The 16,620-nt window shown below is 54.0% G+C and overlaps 1 protein-coding gene across 1 annotated transcript; it reads right to left on the bottom strand.

The window, feature by feature from the left end:
* Positions 1 to 2,381: 2,381 nt before the first annotated feature.
* Positions 2,382 to 5,351, bottom strand: LYPD5 (LY6/PLAUR domain containing 5). Its single transcript, XM_004598048.2, has 5 exons — positions 5,294 to 5,351; positions 3,819 to 3,947; positions 3,497 to 3,673; positions 3,235 to 3,381; positions 2,382 to 2,641 (listed from the first exon to the last, which is right to left on the bottom strand). Exons 1-5 carry the CDS (start codon positions 5,349 to 5,351, stop codon positions 2,382 to 2,384), a joined length of 771 nt encoding a protein of 256 aa, XP_004598105.2.
* Between the last annotated feature and the right edge of the window lie 11,269 nt (positions 5,352 to 16,620).

Here is a 16,620-nt window from a genome sequence, read left to right on the forward strand (position 1 = left end):
TGGGGGGACCGCCGAGCCCCCTTCTGTCCCTTGGGGTCTTGGGAACTCTGTGCCCCCCTCTGCCTGGATGTGTGCACCTTTCATCTCCTCGCGGGGTCTTCCTCGCTCCCTTCAGTCCCCTGTGCAGTGTCTTCCCTGACCCGGCCAGCGTCTTGGCTGCCATTTTCCTGCTTTGCCTTTAGCGTGACCTTGTGGCTTTGTAACTCCACGATCCTGCCTTCTTCATTGTCTGTTAAGCATGAAGGTCCTGGCATCCGGTCTGGGCGCCTGGCGCCTGGGGCTGCTCAGTAACTTTGTGGAAGGAACGTTGTGTGTCGCACAGACCTGGAGGTGGGCAGGGCCCTTCTCCGAGGGCGTCCCCTCAGCGGGAGGTGCTGTCTGGTGTTCCCATACCCTGTCCTTGGTGCTGACCTCCTGCATTTGGGCTTCTGTTCGTCTCTCTCTAGCCCAATTTACATACAAATACACTTTCCCTAGGCATTTATTGTAAGGCCCAGACAGGGCAGGGGAGGAGCAGCCCCCGAGAAGGCTGAGGCAGGTGGCTGATAAGGCTGTACCTGCAGGACGCAACCCCCTCCTCCGCCAAACAGTGACATATGGATTCACCGAGCTCGAAAGGAATCCACAGAACTCTACAGCACCATATGAGGCTCATTCCTTGTCCTCCAAACCCCATCTTTGCAACCCCCTAATAAAAACGACCCCTCACGTCCCCTGGGCATGACTTCCCTGGCCCACTGTCTGTGCCAGATCAGTGAACCTCGTCCGGGAGTGCTCCCAGTAAAGTTTATTTCAAGCCGAACTTTATTCTGTGTGGATTTCTGGTTCTGAACACGAACGCAAGCCTTACATCTATGTGTGTTTGCTTATTCATCATGTAAACATTCAAGCACACAGTCTTGAACAAAATTGCATCAACAAGCATTTTGGCGGGAGGAAGGCACAGTGTTGCGGTATAGTATGAAAGTCACCACTGACCATGCTAGCATCCCATATTGGAGTTCCAGCTGCTCCACTTCTGATCCAGCTTCCCTGCTGATGCACCTGGGAGGCTCAGGAAGATGGCCCACGGGCTTGGATCTCTGCCACCCATGTGGGAAACCTGGATGGAGCTCTTGGCCCCTGGTCCTGGCCTAGCCTTGGCTGTGTCGGCCATTTGGAGAGTGAACCACTGGATGGAAGATTTCTCTCTTTTTGCCTTTCAAATAAATAATAATAATAACAAAAGCCCTCCATGTATTCACTCATCAAGTACTAATTTTTGGTCAACTGCACGGCCGCAAAGCTTTCATCCACTTCCAAGATCAGGTGTCCCCACTGGTCTGGCATTTGATGATGGGAGCAGTGGATGGCAGAACATGTGTAGGACAAACAGCCAACCAAGAAGGGAAGGGAAGGGAAGGAGAGAGAGAGAGACGCTACCCTCTGCTGGTTCATTCTCCAAATGCCTGCACAGCCAGGGTGCGCCAGGCTGAAGCTGGGCACCAGGAGCTCCATATGGGCCCCACTTGGGTAACAGAGACGTAACACTTGGGCCATTACTGCTTCCTCCGAGGTGTGCTTCAGCAGGAAGCTGGAGTAAGGAGTGGAGCTGGGATGTTGAATCGGGCCCTCCCAGGTGGGCTGTGGTGGCCCCCAGAGGCACCCTCCCAGGTGGGCTGTGGTGGCCCCCAGAGGCACCCTCCCAGGTGGGCTGTGGTGGCCCCCAGAGGCACCCTTAACCGGCATGCCAAACGCCTGCCCCTGGCTTGGTGTTTAGTTCTAGAATCAGGAAGCATTCCAGCCCTAACGTGTTTTCACAGTGTAGGAGTCCACACATGGCTCTCCCCAGGTGCACATGCACAGCCCCTTTCTCCCCCTGCTCCGTGATGGTATCTGCGGCATGAGGTCACGGCCACAGCCCCTTACGCTGCCCATCTGCTACGTTCCAGGTGCTGCGTGTCCACCTCATCACGGCTTCCCCATCACCACCGTGAAGCCGGCCTTGTCGTCACCACAGGCTTTATTTCCACGCACACCTTACAGGTGTGGAGGCGGGTACAGAGAGCGGAAATAGCTTGCCCACCCATCTGCTTGCAGGCTGGGATTGGGGCCAGGCAGTCCTGCTCCAGAGTCTGACCCCGTTGAGACACTGCTGCTCAAGATGACAACACAGCTTCCATCCAGAGCAGAGGTGGCCAGAGGGGCCATCGTGCAGTGGCGGCTGGCACCCAGGGAGTATCCAGTGTTAACACGAATAAAGCGAGGGGCAGAGGGGTATGGTCCCCCCACCCTGGGTTGCTGGGGAGCGGCTCTGGCGTCTTTCTAGGCCAGTCACAGGGAGGCAGGAAGGTGCCGCTGTCCTTGAGCCACTCCTGCACCCAGGCCTCTAGAGGGGTTGTCTATGCATAGAGCCCCAGGGGTCCTCCCAGGGCCCCAATGAACAGGGAAACCCCGAGGAGCAGGGCGCCATGATGGGGTGTTTGGGGTCGAGCGGCAGCCGCCGCGCTGGTGAAGGTCTGGGTCACGGAGTCTCCGTTGCAGAGCTGGCCCTCGCAGCAGGTCCCCTGCAGGTCGATGGCTGTCCAGGGACTGGAGGTACCCTGGGTGATGCAGGACGGCCGGTGGCAGGTTCTGATGTACACGGGGACTGAGAAATTGCCTGGGGGCGGGCAGCGGGAGGGGTCAGAACCGAGGGGCAGCTGCACCTTGGAGGTTAGGGCCACACACCTCAGACTAACTTTTCAGGTCTCCCTCGTTGGTCAAGCCGTGCCTGCTCTTCCAGGCTGAAGTCATCACCTCAGACCAGGGCCACGCCCCCTCAGACTGGGGCCACGCCCCTTACAAGGACCTCTTCAGGTTAGAGCCACGCCCTTTTAGTCCAAGGCCACGCCTCTCAAGGTAGGGACCCGCCCCTTTCTTCGCGCGCGGCCACGCCTCCTTGGACTAGGCTCAGGCTGGAGCCACGCCCCTTAGCCCAGGGCCACGCCTCCTTAGGTTAGAACCCCACCTCTTACTTAGCTCAGAGCCACGCCTTCTTGGACCAGAGCCACGCCCCTCAAATTGGAGCACGCCTTCTCAGGTTAGAATCCCGCCTCTTACTTAGCCAAAGCCACGCCTCCCCGACCCAGGGCCACGCCCCGCGGGCTGAGCCACGCCCCCTCCTCAGACCCGAGCCCTGCGCGCTGCTCCTGCCGACCTGTGCCCTGCACCACCGGTCCACCCCGCTCCCATCCTGGTCTCTCGGCCCCTCACCGACGGTCATGCGGCCGTTGCCCTGGAAGCAGACGCTCTGGTCCTGGTGACACTGGACGCGCCGGGCCTTGTCGAGGGCGCAGTCCTCCGGGTGGACCCCCGCGCAGGCGTAGCACTCGGTGCCGCTGAGCGTCGGCGGGTTTGGCGCTGCCAGAGGAGGACAAGGACACCGTTGCGGGGGGCCTGGCTCTCTGCCCGCCCAGCAGGAAGGGCTCCCGCAGGCCCCGACCCCTGCCAGTCCCGGCCGCGCCCTCCTGCTCACCTTGGCTCAGGTTGGGGATGGCTTCGTGGGTCAGGAAGTGGCTGTTGCACCAGTCGGTCGCGCAGCCGCGCACCTCCGAGTAGTCGGGCGGCAGCGCGTCTTGCTTAGAGTACGTCTGCCCGCTATAGGGGCCGGTCCAGCAGCCCTTGTGCACCACGGTCACGGGCGAGCGGTAGCCTGGGGGCGGGCGGAGGACGCGTGGGGCTCTGCCTTCCCTTCTGCAGCCTCCTTCGGTGGGTCTCCCCACCTCCCCCCTCCCCTGCGGGACCCCTTGCCCTCCTCCCTCGTCCCCCACTTTTACTGGCCTCGCCCAGCCTCTCACCAGTGTCCAGGGACAGGACGGCCTCGGAGCACCCATAGGCGCAGGACAGGTTGGGGAACTGCACGTTACTGAGGTCAAAGGGGCCGAAGAAGGTGTGCTGGAAGCTGTGACAGTGCAGGGCGTGCGACCCTAGGGGATGGCGTGGCCTGGTCACATGGACTGGGCAGAGCCTGGCCGGGGCTCCAGGGCTCCTCTAGGGATCCTGGCAGGGGTGGAAGGCAGAGGTCTTCCCTCCATGCTGCCAGGCCAGCTTTTTTGTTTTGTTTTCTCCCCACGGGGTTGTTCCAGATCTCCACTCTGGTCCACGCAGCACTCTGAGGAAGGAGGAAGTGACTCACTCCTGCCCTGCCTGTCCGTCTGTCCCTCACCACACTAAATTCACGGGGTACAAGGGAGCAATAAAAATGCCGATGAAAAACAGACACTCCAGGGTGGGCAGTGCCCTGCGGCAAATACACCCAGGACAGGGGGTGTGGCAAGGTAGCTCAGATGCCATTGCTCAATGGGCTAATTCTCCACCTACAAGTGCTGGCATCCCATAGGGGTGCCAGTTCTAATGCCGGCTGCCCCACTTCTCATCCAGCTCCCTGCCTGTAGCCTGGGAAAACAGTCAAGGACGGTCCAAAGCCTTGGGACTCTGCACCCAGGTGGGAGAGACACAAGAGCTCCTGTTAGCTCCTGGCTTTGGACTGGCTCAGCTCTGGCCACTGCAGCCACTTGGAGAGTGAACCAGTGGGCAGGTGATTTTTTTTTCTGTCTCTCCTTCTCTCTGTAAATCTGCCTTTCTAATAAAAATAAATAAATCTTTGAAAAAGAGAGAGAAGAGGGCACAGTGTGGGCCTCCACATCAGGGAGGGGTCTTCCTGCCGGGGTCCAAGTCAGGAAACATCAGGTAACAGCCCAAGTTCTTGGGCCCCTGCTGCCCACAGGAGAGGCCAGGATGGAGTTCTGGGATCCTGGCTTTGGACTAGCCCAGGCCTGGCTGTTGTAGGCACTTGAGCGAATGAACCAACGGGTGGAACATCTCTGCCTCTTTTCGCCTTTCGAATCAATAAACAGATCAACAAACAATAATGCACACAGTCAGCCCTCACAATGCATGCATAAAACACGTAGCCGCTGATGTAAAGGCTAACCCAGGCCCAGGTCACGCTCACAAGGCACGGGCGGAAGGTCTGCTTGAATGAGAGCTCAGCAGCTGACCATATAAACCACCAAACCAAGGCACAGAGCCTGGCCTGCACCAGGAATCATGCAACCCCCCAGAGTGACAGCAATAGCACACACACAGGGCATCACACCCAAGATACACAGCAAGACCCAGGGGTCCAGCCCCAGCCCCTCCTCCCTCACACCCAGGGGTCCAACCCCAGCCCCTCCTCCCTCTCACCAGGGGTCCAACCCCAGCCTTTCCTCACACCCAGGGGTCCAGGCCCCCAGGCCTTTCTCTTATCGGATTTAGCAGTTGGGGGTACCTGTCCAGAAGAGCACTGCCCCACAGAGGCAGAGCAGCGTGGTTCTGGGTCCCCCCATGGCCAGCCACGTAGCTGAGCTGAGACACCTCGGACAGCTCCCGCCGCTCTGGTGTGCTGCCTGGCAGGTTCTCCTTGCCCAGCCCCAGGCGCCCAGCTTTCAGCTCCGGCTCTGCAGCCTGGCCAGCGTTCCTCCACCCCCGCCCACCCTCGCTGAGCTGGTCTCCTCCTAGTAACCACAGTGGGGTCAGGGTGCGTCCTGGTCCGCCTGGATTCTGGGGTCTGACGTCTGTGCTCTTCACATGGGGGAGGGGCCTCCTCCTGAGTCTGACCTGGCTGAAGTTGGGATGCGGAACCTCCAACTTTCTTTTGTCTTCTTGCACCCCAAATCCAACTCAGACACACGTAGCTTCCCTCCTGGGTCAAGTCCCCAGAGACGGACACACACACACACAACACGCACACGCGTGTGTCATCCTTCCCTCTCTGACCCCCACACCCCTGCTCAGCCTCAAGCACTCCCTTGTCGCCCACCCTGACCAAGCAGAGCTGTGTGTATCTCCTCCATCAGGCTGTGGGCATCTCAGGAACCTCTAGGGGAGTGATGAAGTGACCAAAGGATCCAGCAGGCATCAGGAGTGCGGACCCAAGAGAAGACAGACAGGTGGTCACCCATATGGACAGACATAGTCTGATGTGGTCACAGTGAGAAGTAGAGGGCAGGACAGACTCCTGGAGGAACAGCACACCCCCAGAAGGCGTTTCCTATGTGTTTAGCAAGTGAATGCAAAGTAAATAATCACAGAGATAAAGTGGGCAGCCAGGGGGGCATCCCAGCCCCCAAGGGCTCAGGACACCCATGTGGACACAGACACCAAGCACACGAGGCTGCTCAGATAGTGCTGCAGTTCCCAGCATGAGTTGCCTCCTGCATTCTGGGTTCAGCTCCCCTCCCCTGCAGCATACAGGTGGGCGCCGGGTCCAGGCAGAGAGCCGGGCTCCTGGTCCCGTGCAGGCCAGGGCTGAGCCGGCCCGGTGGTGGCGGTGGGTCTTCACGGTCCCCTCCACTTGCCTGCACGTGACCAGGTTCCTCGTGTTTTCTCAGAGCACTGCTGGTGTGGATTCAAAGTGACATCCTCCTCCCTCCACCGGGCACCGCCCTAGCTCCACACCAAAGCCTACCTGTAGGAAACGTGGTCCCAAACCCATGTGCTAGTGGCGTTCGGAGGCTGGGGGCCCTTTGGGAGGTGATGAGGGCCAGTGGGGACCCCCACCTCAGCAGAGGCTTAAGTGGCTTTTGTAGGAGGAAGGGAGACCTGAGCTGGCCCGGGACTCTGTCCCACCCTGTGCTGTCTGTGTCATGGGGCAGCTCAGTCGGGACCCTCAGAGGTGAGTCCCCCGGTCTGGAACTTGCCAGCCCCCAGACCCGCAAGACCAACAAACCTCAGTCTCTATAAATGACCACGCCCCTCTTCCGACCCTCCCCCTGTGGTATCCCTTACAGACACCAGCCGAGACAAACGCTTTCCTTAGGAATTTCAGCATTGCAAATTCATTTCTCCATCTGCTTTGAGCTGTAGCTAAACCTTCTCCCAGCCTCCCTCCATCCAACTCCCCTCTAATGCCTCCAGGAGCTGGAGCCTTCTCTGAGAACTGCAATCTTGGGGTGGCAGGAGCGGGAAGAGGGGAGGACCTTCTTTCCAGGTCCTGGGGGAGGGCAGGAGCCTGACTTCAATAAGGGACAATAAGCAAACACAAGCTCATTGTCAGAGCGAGAAAAGCGCTCTGACTCCGGAATAACTCCGTGCACTGGACGGTTCCCCTGGCCCAAACCTTGACGACATATGCTTTAGTCCTGAAAGCTATACTAATCAGAGGGCGGAGACCTGATCCGGTTCTGGTGCGGGGAGCTCGGGGTGGGGGGTGGGTGGGGCTTTTGGGAAGCCATGAGGTTGGATTGCGTCATGATGGTGGCACCCTGTGTGGGAATCCTGGTGGTGCCAAGTGACACACACAGATAGGGGACACTCGTAGACACGTGGACCTCCTGTGTCTGCTCACGGGGCTCTGCCAGGAAGAAAGCCACCACCAGAGGCCAAACTGGGAGGCAGGTGCGAACCCCCAGATCATGAGCCAAAATAAAAAAAAATTATAAGTAAAATAAATTGAATAAAAATGATTTATTTATTTGAAAGGCAGAGTGACAGAGAGAGAAAGGGAGAAAGAGAAATATCTTTCATCCACTGATTGCCCAAAAGTCTACAAACAGCCCGTGCTAGGCCACGCTAAAAGCAGGAGCCAAGAGCCCTACCTGGGTCCCCACCTGAGTGGCAGGGACAAGCCCCCTCTGGTCTCCCACCTGAGTGGCAGGGACCCAAACACTTGGGCCATCATATATAGCTTTCCCAGGTGCCTTCGTGGGAGACTATGCTGGAAGTGGAATAATTGGGATTAGAATGAAGAAGAGTTATCTTTATGTGAAAGGTAGATTTACAGAGAGAGAAGAAAAGAGAATGAAAGACCTTCCATCCACTGGTTCACTCCTCAAATGGCTGCAATGGCCAGAACTAAGTCAATCTGAAGCCAGGAGCTTCTTCCAGGTCTCTTCCACATGATTGCAGAGATTCAAGGGCTTGGGTCATCCTTCACTGCTTTCCCAGGCTTTAAGCAGGGAGCTGGATGGGAAGCAAGAGCAGCTAGGACACAAACTGGCACCCACATGGGATCCCGGCACTTGGTGGCAGAGGATTAGCCAGCTGAGCCATTGTGCTGGGTCCTAGCCTCAGTTCACAGAAATCACTGATGTTATGAGCAGTGTCTAGGAGGTCCCCTCCTGCCTGGAACTTTCTTCATGATCTAACACCTTCAAATATTTTCGATACATTCTCCAACGCGTGTTGGACGTGCAAAAGGAGTGGCGGAGTGGTTGCATGACATTTTAAAACTCAGCAGTGTTGAAAGAACGTCTTGCTGCATTAGTCATCATTGTCAATGACAAGAAAAAACATTCTGAGATGTCCTGAGATGAATGACAAAGGGTGGAGAAAGGAATGAGATAAGAGCAGGTAACCAGCTAATAACTGCGGGGGAAGCCACACAACGATTGCTTATGAATGTTGAAAGCAGGAGGCCGCCCCACCCTGTTAACATACGCACTTCCAAGACTCCAAACTCCAACCCAGCTAGAGACAATCACTCGTGCCGTGGGCGCCCTTCTTGTCCCTCTCACCTCCAGCCAAGGCAGGTTATGTGGAAGCAACTTGTGCCTGCTTTCCCCAAAGTTTGTTACTTAAAAATTCTTTTAGTTCTAGGGCTGGCATGATGGCTCAATTGGCTTATCTTTTCCTTGCAAGCAGCAGGATCCCATATCTGCGCTAGTTCATGTCCGGGTAGCTCCACTTCCCATCCAGCTCCCTGCTTATGGCCTAGGAAAGCAGTTGAGGATGGTTCAAAGCCTTTAGACCCTGCACCCACGTGGGAAACCCAGGAGAAGCTCTTGGCTCCTGGCTTTGAATCAGTTCAGCTCCTAATGTTGTGACCATTTAGGGAGTGAATCAGCGGATGGAAGATCTTTTTTCTCTGTCTCTCCTTCTCTCTGTAGGTCTGCCTTTCCAATAAAATTTTTTTTTTAAATCTTTAAAAACATACATGTTTAGTTTTGTTCCTATAAACATTGCCCAACTTTGTGGCCTTACTGATGGTCAGGGAAACTTGTCCCAGGACCTTTGGTTAGAACCTGCTTAGGGAATCTCTTTTCTCAGGGGTCGCTTGTCCTGGGCTCATGAGGAAGAAGGGGAGACACACAGTGGGATGTGCCGTCCTGGCCCCAGAGGCACCTGCTGTCGGAAGCAGCCTGGATGTGCTCATCCGCCTAGGTAACTCAGGTGAGTGCCCTGGAGTTAGGGCACTTCCCAGAACCTATGGCTGCATCCCCTAGCTTTCCTGCAGGTGCTCATTTCCATGCACATTGGCCTCTGGAGTTTTATTTCCCAGCTGTTCTTCTTTTTTATAAAGATCTGTTTTATTTTTATTGGAAAGTCAGCTATACAGAGAGAAGAGACACAGAGAGGAATATCTTCATCTGCTGATTCATTCTAAAAGTGGCTGCAACAGCCAGAGCTGAGCCGATCTGAAGCCAGGAGCCAGGAGCTTCTTCTGGGTCTCCCATGCAGGTGCAGGGTCCCAAGGTTTTGAGCCATCCTCAATTGCTTTCCCAGAACACGGGCAGGGAGCTGGATGGGAAGTGCGGTTGCTGGAACATGAAGCAGTTCCCATATGGGATCCTGGAGCATGCAAGGCGGGGACTTCAGCCACTAGGCCACCACACCGGGCCCCAAGCTGTCGTTCTTATTAGCAGTTTACTACATGCGTGTACCACCTGTCTCTGGTTATGACAGAATCTCCTCCAAAGTATTTACTTATGATGCAATCTGGGAACCTAGCAGTCCTTGCTATGTATAGATGGGCCCTGGGGCTCCCTCAGGTAGTTGAGGAATAGTCTTTCGGGCTTTATATGGGAATAATTCCACGAATCCAACGTGTCTTGATGACACTTGTAAGGAGCAAATTGAGTATGGGCTGTGAAGATAGATAAGCCTCACACCCTCTAGGTCACACTTCCAGACTCCTACTCCTGTTCAGGTTTCATTTCTGCAAGTTCCACATTCTTTAGAAGTTTTGTAAGCCAGTTCCTGGTCTCCAAAACTCCTCCAAAACTCCTCCAAAACTCCTCACTGATCCGCTATTGCCCTAGGCTAATGGACAATCCACCAATCCCTAAGGGCCCAGGCACTCCCACCATCGGCCTCACTGATATGAGAAGTGTTTCCTTTGCTCGCTTACTCTCTCTCTCTCTCCCCTCCGCCTCCCCCTCATGTTCTCTGCTCTCTTCTCCCACTTTCTCCCTGCCTCACGGCTTCCCCACCACCAACCGCCAGAATAAAGGCCCTCTCATGTGGCTCGCTTGTTGTGCCTGGTGTCTTGGTTTTATGCCAAGACAGCTAAAAACAGTAACATTTCAAAGGTTGTTCCCGGAGGAGCATGCAGCGATATTCACATCCTGCGTAATGCGTTTGCGAGCTTTCTCAAGCTCGCAAAGTTTCCTTCTGGAATTCGAGGCATTGCCTTGCCAACCGCTGAGTCACAGCCTCGCCTGCCAGTGTTTCCTTGGGTTTGTTTGACAGGGATTCTGCCTGAAGGCCTGGCACGTCCTCCTCCAGCACAGCTCCGAAGTATTGCATGTCTTCCCATTCTTGTGCAAGCCATCTCCAGAAATCTTCATTTCCTTTTATTTTTTAGTTTTTTAAAAAACTTTTATTGGAAAGGCAGATTCACAGAGAGGAGAGACAAGGAGTTAAAGATCCTCCATCCACTGGTTCACTCCAAAATGGCCACAGAACCTAGAGCAGATTTACAGCATGAAGCTACAGCGAGAAAGATCCTCTATCTTTTGGTTCTCTCCACAAATGGCTGCAAAGGCCAGAGCCGAGCCGAGACGATCCGAAGCCAGGGGCCAGGAGCTTCTTCCAGGTCCCTCACATGGGTGCAGGGTCCCAAAACTTTGGGCCATCTTCCACTGCTTTCCCAGGCCACAAGCAGGGAGCTGGATGGGAAGCAGGGATGCTGGGATTAGAACCGGTGCCCATATGTGACCCTGGGGAGCGCAAGGCGAGGACCTTAACCATTACACTATCGCACTGGGCCCGATCCCTCTTTTTAAATTAAGTTTCTTCAGGAGACAGAGACAGACAGATGTGGGGTGGGGGGAGAAAAAGAGAGAGAGAAGGAGTGCTTGCACCTGCTGGATTACCCCCCAAATGCGCAGCATAGTCAGGAGCTGGGAACTCCATCTGGGTCTCACATAGGTAGCAGGAACCCAAATTCTTGAGCCATCATTGCTGCTTCGGTGTCGACACTGGCAGGAAGTTGGAACCTGCTGTCAATCTCTCATGCTCTGATGGGTGTGGCTGTCTTCACCTGTGTTTTAAATGCTAGTCAAAATCCTGCCCCTTTCGAGATGACTTTTTTTTTTTTTTTTTTTTTTTTTTTGAGGAGGAGGAGGAGGAAGGCAGACACGGACAACACGCAGAGTAACACAGGGTTCCTACCTGTTGAATCACTGACTGACCTGGGCTGTGAACTCGGCCAAGTCTCCCAAGTCGGGCACAGTGACCTAGCTCCCTGAGCCATCACCACTGCCTCCAGGGTCTGTGTCAGCCAGAAGCTGCCGCTGGGAGCAGAGCCAGGACTCAGATCTGGTGTAGGTTGCATCTGCCTCATGTTTTAGGTGTTCATGGCTCCCATCAGATGGCCAAGTATCCAATACCCTTCCACTGGGTGATGCAGTTGGCTTCCAGAAAATCCACCACCAGCTGAAAACACGAGGGGCTGGGGTGTTGACACAAGAGGTTCAGCCACGCCCTTGATGCTAGCACTCCATAGGAGTGCCGGTTTGAATCCCTTTCTGCGCCCTGCTGACGCACCTGGGAAAGCAGCAGAAGATGGCCCAAGTGCTTGGGGCCCTGCCACTCCCACGGGAGACCAAGATGGAGTTCCAGGATTGAGGCTTCACACTGGTGCAGCCGCATCCTTTGTGACCACTTGGGAAGTGAGCCAGTGGATGGAAAGATTTCTGTCTTTCTCTCTCCCCCTATTAGCTCTGCCTTTCAAATACAAAAATAAGTAAATAGATAATTATTGAAAATATTTCAAAACTGTAAAGGATCCCCCATCAAAAAAGGCTCTTAAAAATATTTCCTCTGGCACCTTGTTCTCTCATACATTTTTCAGTGATCCTATGAGCTGTGTAACAGGGTTCCCTGTTTTGATCTTGGGTATTTGTCTCACTAGATTTCAAACAGGGCTGTATTTTATCTTTGGGTGTTAACATCTTAAAGTAATACGCAGGTAACAAGTCACTGGGTGTTAATAATAGTTTGTTTTTGTACTGATGGCATTTCTAAGGAGCAAACAACTGCAGGCATAATTAACCGATTACGGCAGAGTGCCTTTAATTCCCACCCACCCACATTCCTTGTGGGTTCTTAATGGTGACTGGGTATCAATTACCAGGGTGATTCATGCCAAGGGAGAGGACCTGAAAACTTCAATTTGGAGTTCAACGATTCTAGTCTGGTACAGTGAATGAATGAAACTACAAACTGCAATAGGACATACTGGCTGTAGAGCTAACTTACAGCTAGCAATCTGGATTTAAAAACATAGGCTATTTTAGATGCTGCAAGATCAACAAGCTTTTTGCATTTCCTAAGTCTTAAAGGGGCTAAGTGGAACCCGGTTGGAATAAGACACTTTACTGCCACCTGCTGGAACATGGATCAATAGGGTTTTGTTGGTTTTTTTAAAAGATTTATTTATTTTTATTGGAAAGACAGATATACACAGAGGAGAAACAGAGAGGAAGATCTTCCTTCCAATGGTTCACTCCCCAATTGAGCGCAACGGCTGGTGCTGAGCCAATCCGAAGCCAGGAGCCAGGAGCTCTCCCGGGTCTCAGATGTAGGTGCAGGGTCCCAAACACTTGGGCCATCCTCAACTGCTTTCCCAGGCCACAAGCAGGGAGCTGGATGGGAAGCAGGGCCGCCGGGATTAGAATCGGCACCCATAGTGGATCCTGGGGCGCGCAAGGCAAGGACCTTAACGACTGTGCCACCGTGCCGGGCCCTCAATAGGTTTTAAATCCCTTAAAACTGTAAGCTGCAAAGGGTAGCAACACAGATGCTTCCAAGAATGTGTTTTCAAAAATAACGAGTGGAAATCTATAATGTAAACAGTGATAGTGGAAAGCCACACAGGATATGGAACAGGTATTTCGGTATGATCAAGCAGAGAACTGTCAGATGGTTTCTAGAGATAAGAGTTACAGGTCCTGGTAGGCAGGAACAGGACTTAGGACCACGTAAAGGGGTCGTTGGGATCAGAAGCACCCAAACCAAAGACGTGGGTGCTGCTGGAAGGTCAGCAAGGGTGGACCAGGAGGCCCTGGCCTTCCCTGGCCCTCACTGTTGGTCCTTCCTAGGAACCTGCCGCTTCCTCCTCCTCCTGGGTGTGAAATGGGTGGGGGGCTGCTGTTCCTGGAAGCACTGTCCTCTCTGCCCGCGTCTCAGAAGACTAAGGAAACCAGGGCTTCCAGGAGCATGTCTGGAGGTGAGGGACCAGGGGTTTTCTTGATAAGAATTTTGCTCTCAGCAGCACACGTGGCTGAACTTGGGGCGCGGGGGAACTTGCCCACATACCGTACTCTCCCATGGGTCTGTACACCCGTGGTTTGATCTGCCCCCCGGAGGGGCTCAGCTAGCACTCAGCAGGTCTCTTGTGCAGGGATGGCATGTTGTAGCTACCCTGTATGCATGGTACCTTACCCCATATCCCAGCCCTGGGATTGAGCCTGACTCAGCCCCTGATGGTGGGCAAGCTGGGAGGCAGCAGGTGGTGGCTCCAGTATCTGGGTCCCTGTCACCCATGCCACCTAGGTGGGGCTCCTGACTCCTGGCTCCAGCCTGACCCAGCCTGGCCCGGCCACTGCTGTTGCAGGCACTTAGGGCAATGGACCAGTGAATGGAAGATTTTCTCTTTCCCTTCTCTCTCTCCCTCTGATGTTGGTCTTCAAATAAACAAAAATAGATAAGGAATTCTTTTAAAATGTTTGAATCATTCTTTTTGGATGCACTAACTTTTAAAGAAAAAACAAAAGGTTGGGCCCGGCGGCGTGGCCTAGCGGCTAAAGTCCTCGCCTTGAAAGCCCTGGGATCCCATATGGGCGCCGGTTCTAATCCCGGCAGCTCCACTTCCCATCCAGCTCTCTGCTTGTAGCCTGGGAAGGCAGTCGAGGACGGCCCAATGCATTGGGACACTGCACCCACGTGGGAGACCTGGAAGAGTTCCTGGTTCCTGGCTTCGGATCGGCGCGCATCAGCCTGTTGTGGCTCACTTGGGGAGTGAATCATCAGACGGAAGATCTTCCTCTCTGTCTCTCCTCCTCTGTGTATATCTGGCTGTAATAAAATGAATAATTCTTTTAAAAAAAATCAATGAAAGGCAGATATACAGAGAGGAGGAGAGACAGAGAGGAAGATCTTCCATCCAATGATTCACTCCCCAAGTGGATTCAATAGCCGGAGACGAGCCGATCCAAAGCCAGGAGCCAGGAGCTTCTTCCGGGTCTCCCACACAGGTGTAGGGTCCCAAGGCTTTGGGCCATCCTCAATTGATTCCCAGGCCAAAAGCAGAGAGCAGGATGGGAAGCAGAGCCCATGTGGGATCCCGGCGGGTGCATGGCGAGGACTTTAGCTGCTAAGCTACTGTGCCAGGCCCAAGGTTTATATTTTATTGAATGCTTTTTTCTCCTTTCATTTGGAACACACACATACAGAGAGAGGGTGAGAGAGAGAGACAGAGAGAGATCTTCCAATTTCTGGTTCCCACAAATGGTTACAACAGCAGGGCTGGGCCAGGGTGAAGCCAGGAGCCTGGAGCTCAGGGCAGTTTTCCCAGGTGCGTGACAGGGATGCCACTGACTTGGGCTATGATTTACTGCCTTCAAGGGTGTGCACTAGCAGGAAGTGTGCGCTAACTGGAAGGGAAGTGGCTGAGACCTGAACCCGGCTCTCACCTGCTGTGCCCAAAAGCTGCCCAAGGAGCGTATTATGAATTGACTTCGTGCAAGCATGTGCTGCGGAGACCAGCTTTGGAACAGTAGCGAATCATGGTAGCATCTCTGCAAAAACCATTGTCCTAAATGCTGGGCAAGAATCTTACAAAATTAGCTCACTGATGCACCACAGCTAGAGCCAAGCTTGGCGGAGTTTCTGTGTTCTCCCACACGATCTGTATCCAGGGCTCAGCTTCAGCATGACAAAGCCCCAACGAGCTCTCAGGGGTCACCGAGCACTGCACTGACCTCCATGTTCCCCGGGTCTCCTGGGTGGTTCTCCAGGCACAAGATGGCTTCACTGTTCCCTCTGGGGTCTGTCCTGAGCTGCATGACCTGAGACAGTCCCATGCACAGGGCAGGAACGGTGACTTTTGGCAAGACCTTGCTTCTCCCTTACAGGGTGAGCTTGGGCGTTTTCACCTGGGGAGTTGTGAAGTTCCAGAGAACAAACCCTGTCTTATCCTAAGAACCGAGTTTAGAAAGCAACAAGAGGGTCCGTCGTGATAGCCTAGTGGCTAAAGTCCTTGCATGCACCATGAGATCCCATATGGGCTCCAGTTCTAATCCTAGCTGCTCCACTTCCCTTCCAGCTCCCTTCCTGTGGCCTGGGAAAGCAGCTGAGGAAGGCCCAAAGCCTTGGGACCCCAGACCCACGTGGGAGACCCAGAGGAGGCTCCTGGCTTTGGATTGGCTCAGCTCCGGCCGTTGCGGTCACTTGGGGAGTGTATCAGTGGATGGAAAATCTGCCTCTGTCTCTCCTCCTCTCTGTTTTTAAAGATCTTTTTTTTAAAATGTATTTATTTTTATTACAAAGTCAGATATACAGAGAGGAGGAGAGACAGAGAGGAAGATCTTCTGTCCGATGAATAACTCCAATCCGAAGCTGCGAACCAGGAACCTCTTCCAGGTCTCCCACACGGGTGCAGGGTCCCAAAGCTTTGGGCCGTCCTCGACTGCTTTCCCAGGCCACAAGCAGGGAGCTGGATGGGAAGTGGAGTTGCCGGGATTAGAAACGGTGCCCATGTGGGATCCCAGCACATTCAAGGCGAGGACTTTAGTTGGTCCAGTGTGATGACTCATTTGGTTAATCCTCCTTTTGCAAACTCTGGGATCTCATATGGGTACCAATTTGTGTTCTGGCTACACTACAGCTCCCTCCTGTGGCCTCCTGGGTGCATTAGCCAGGAGCTGGATAGGAAATGGAGCACTTGGGACTCAAACCATCTCAAATCATCGGAGCCCGGGATGGAGTTGTCTCAGGGCTTGCCACCAAATGTGCTAAATTGCTGGCTTTTGCATTGTGGGGGTTAGCGGGAGATAAACCTGTCCACCACCTCCCCGGTCCACTCACGAGCACTTTGTCTTCATGGCACGAACCTTGTACTTGCAGATTGTGGGGTTAGACGTTTCAGGGATTCTGTGAAGAAAAAGATAAGAAACTTTTGAATTTTATTGGAATGTCATCTACTAAGTATTTTGCTAGCTCTTTTCTTTCCTTTTTTAAAAACAATTTATCTTATTTTTATTACAAAGTCAGATATACAGAGAGGAGGAGAGACAGAGAGGAAGGTCTTCCATCCGATGATTCACTCCCCAAGGGACTTCAGTGGCCAGTGCTGTGCCGATCCAGAGCCAGGAGCCAGGAACCTCCTCCAGG

This window comes from Ochotona princeps, chromosome 16, assembly GCF_030435755.1.
Source record: "Ochotona princeps isolate mOchPri1 chromosome 16, mOchPri1.hap1, whole genome shotgun sequence".
NCBI classification, from domain to species: domain Eukaryota; kingdom Metazoa; phylum Chordata; class Mammalia; order Lagomorpha; family Ochotonidae; genus Ochotona; species Ochotona princeps.

Excerpts from the sequence above, each read along its gene's own strand:
- LYPD5 (XM_004598048.2), bottom strand. The coding sequence starts at position 5,351 with ATGGGGGGACCCAGAACCACGCTGCTCTGCCTCTGTGGGGCAGTGCTC. Across the intron at positions 3,674-3,818 it reads CGTCCTGTCCCTGGACACTG|GCTACCGCTCGCCCGTGACC; the intron begins GTGAGAGGCTGG and ends GCCCGCCCCCAG. Across the intron at positions 2,642-3,234 it reads CAACGGCCGCATGACCGTCG|GCAATTTCTCAGTCCCCGTG; the intron begins GTGAGGGGCCGA and ends GCCCGCCCCCAG.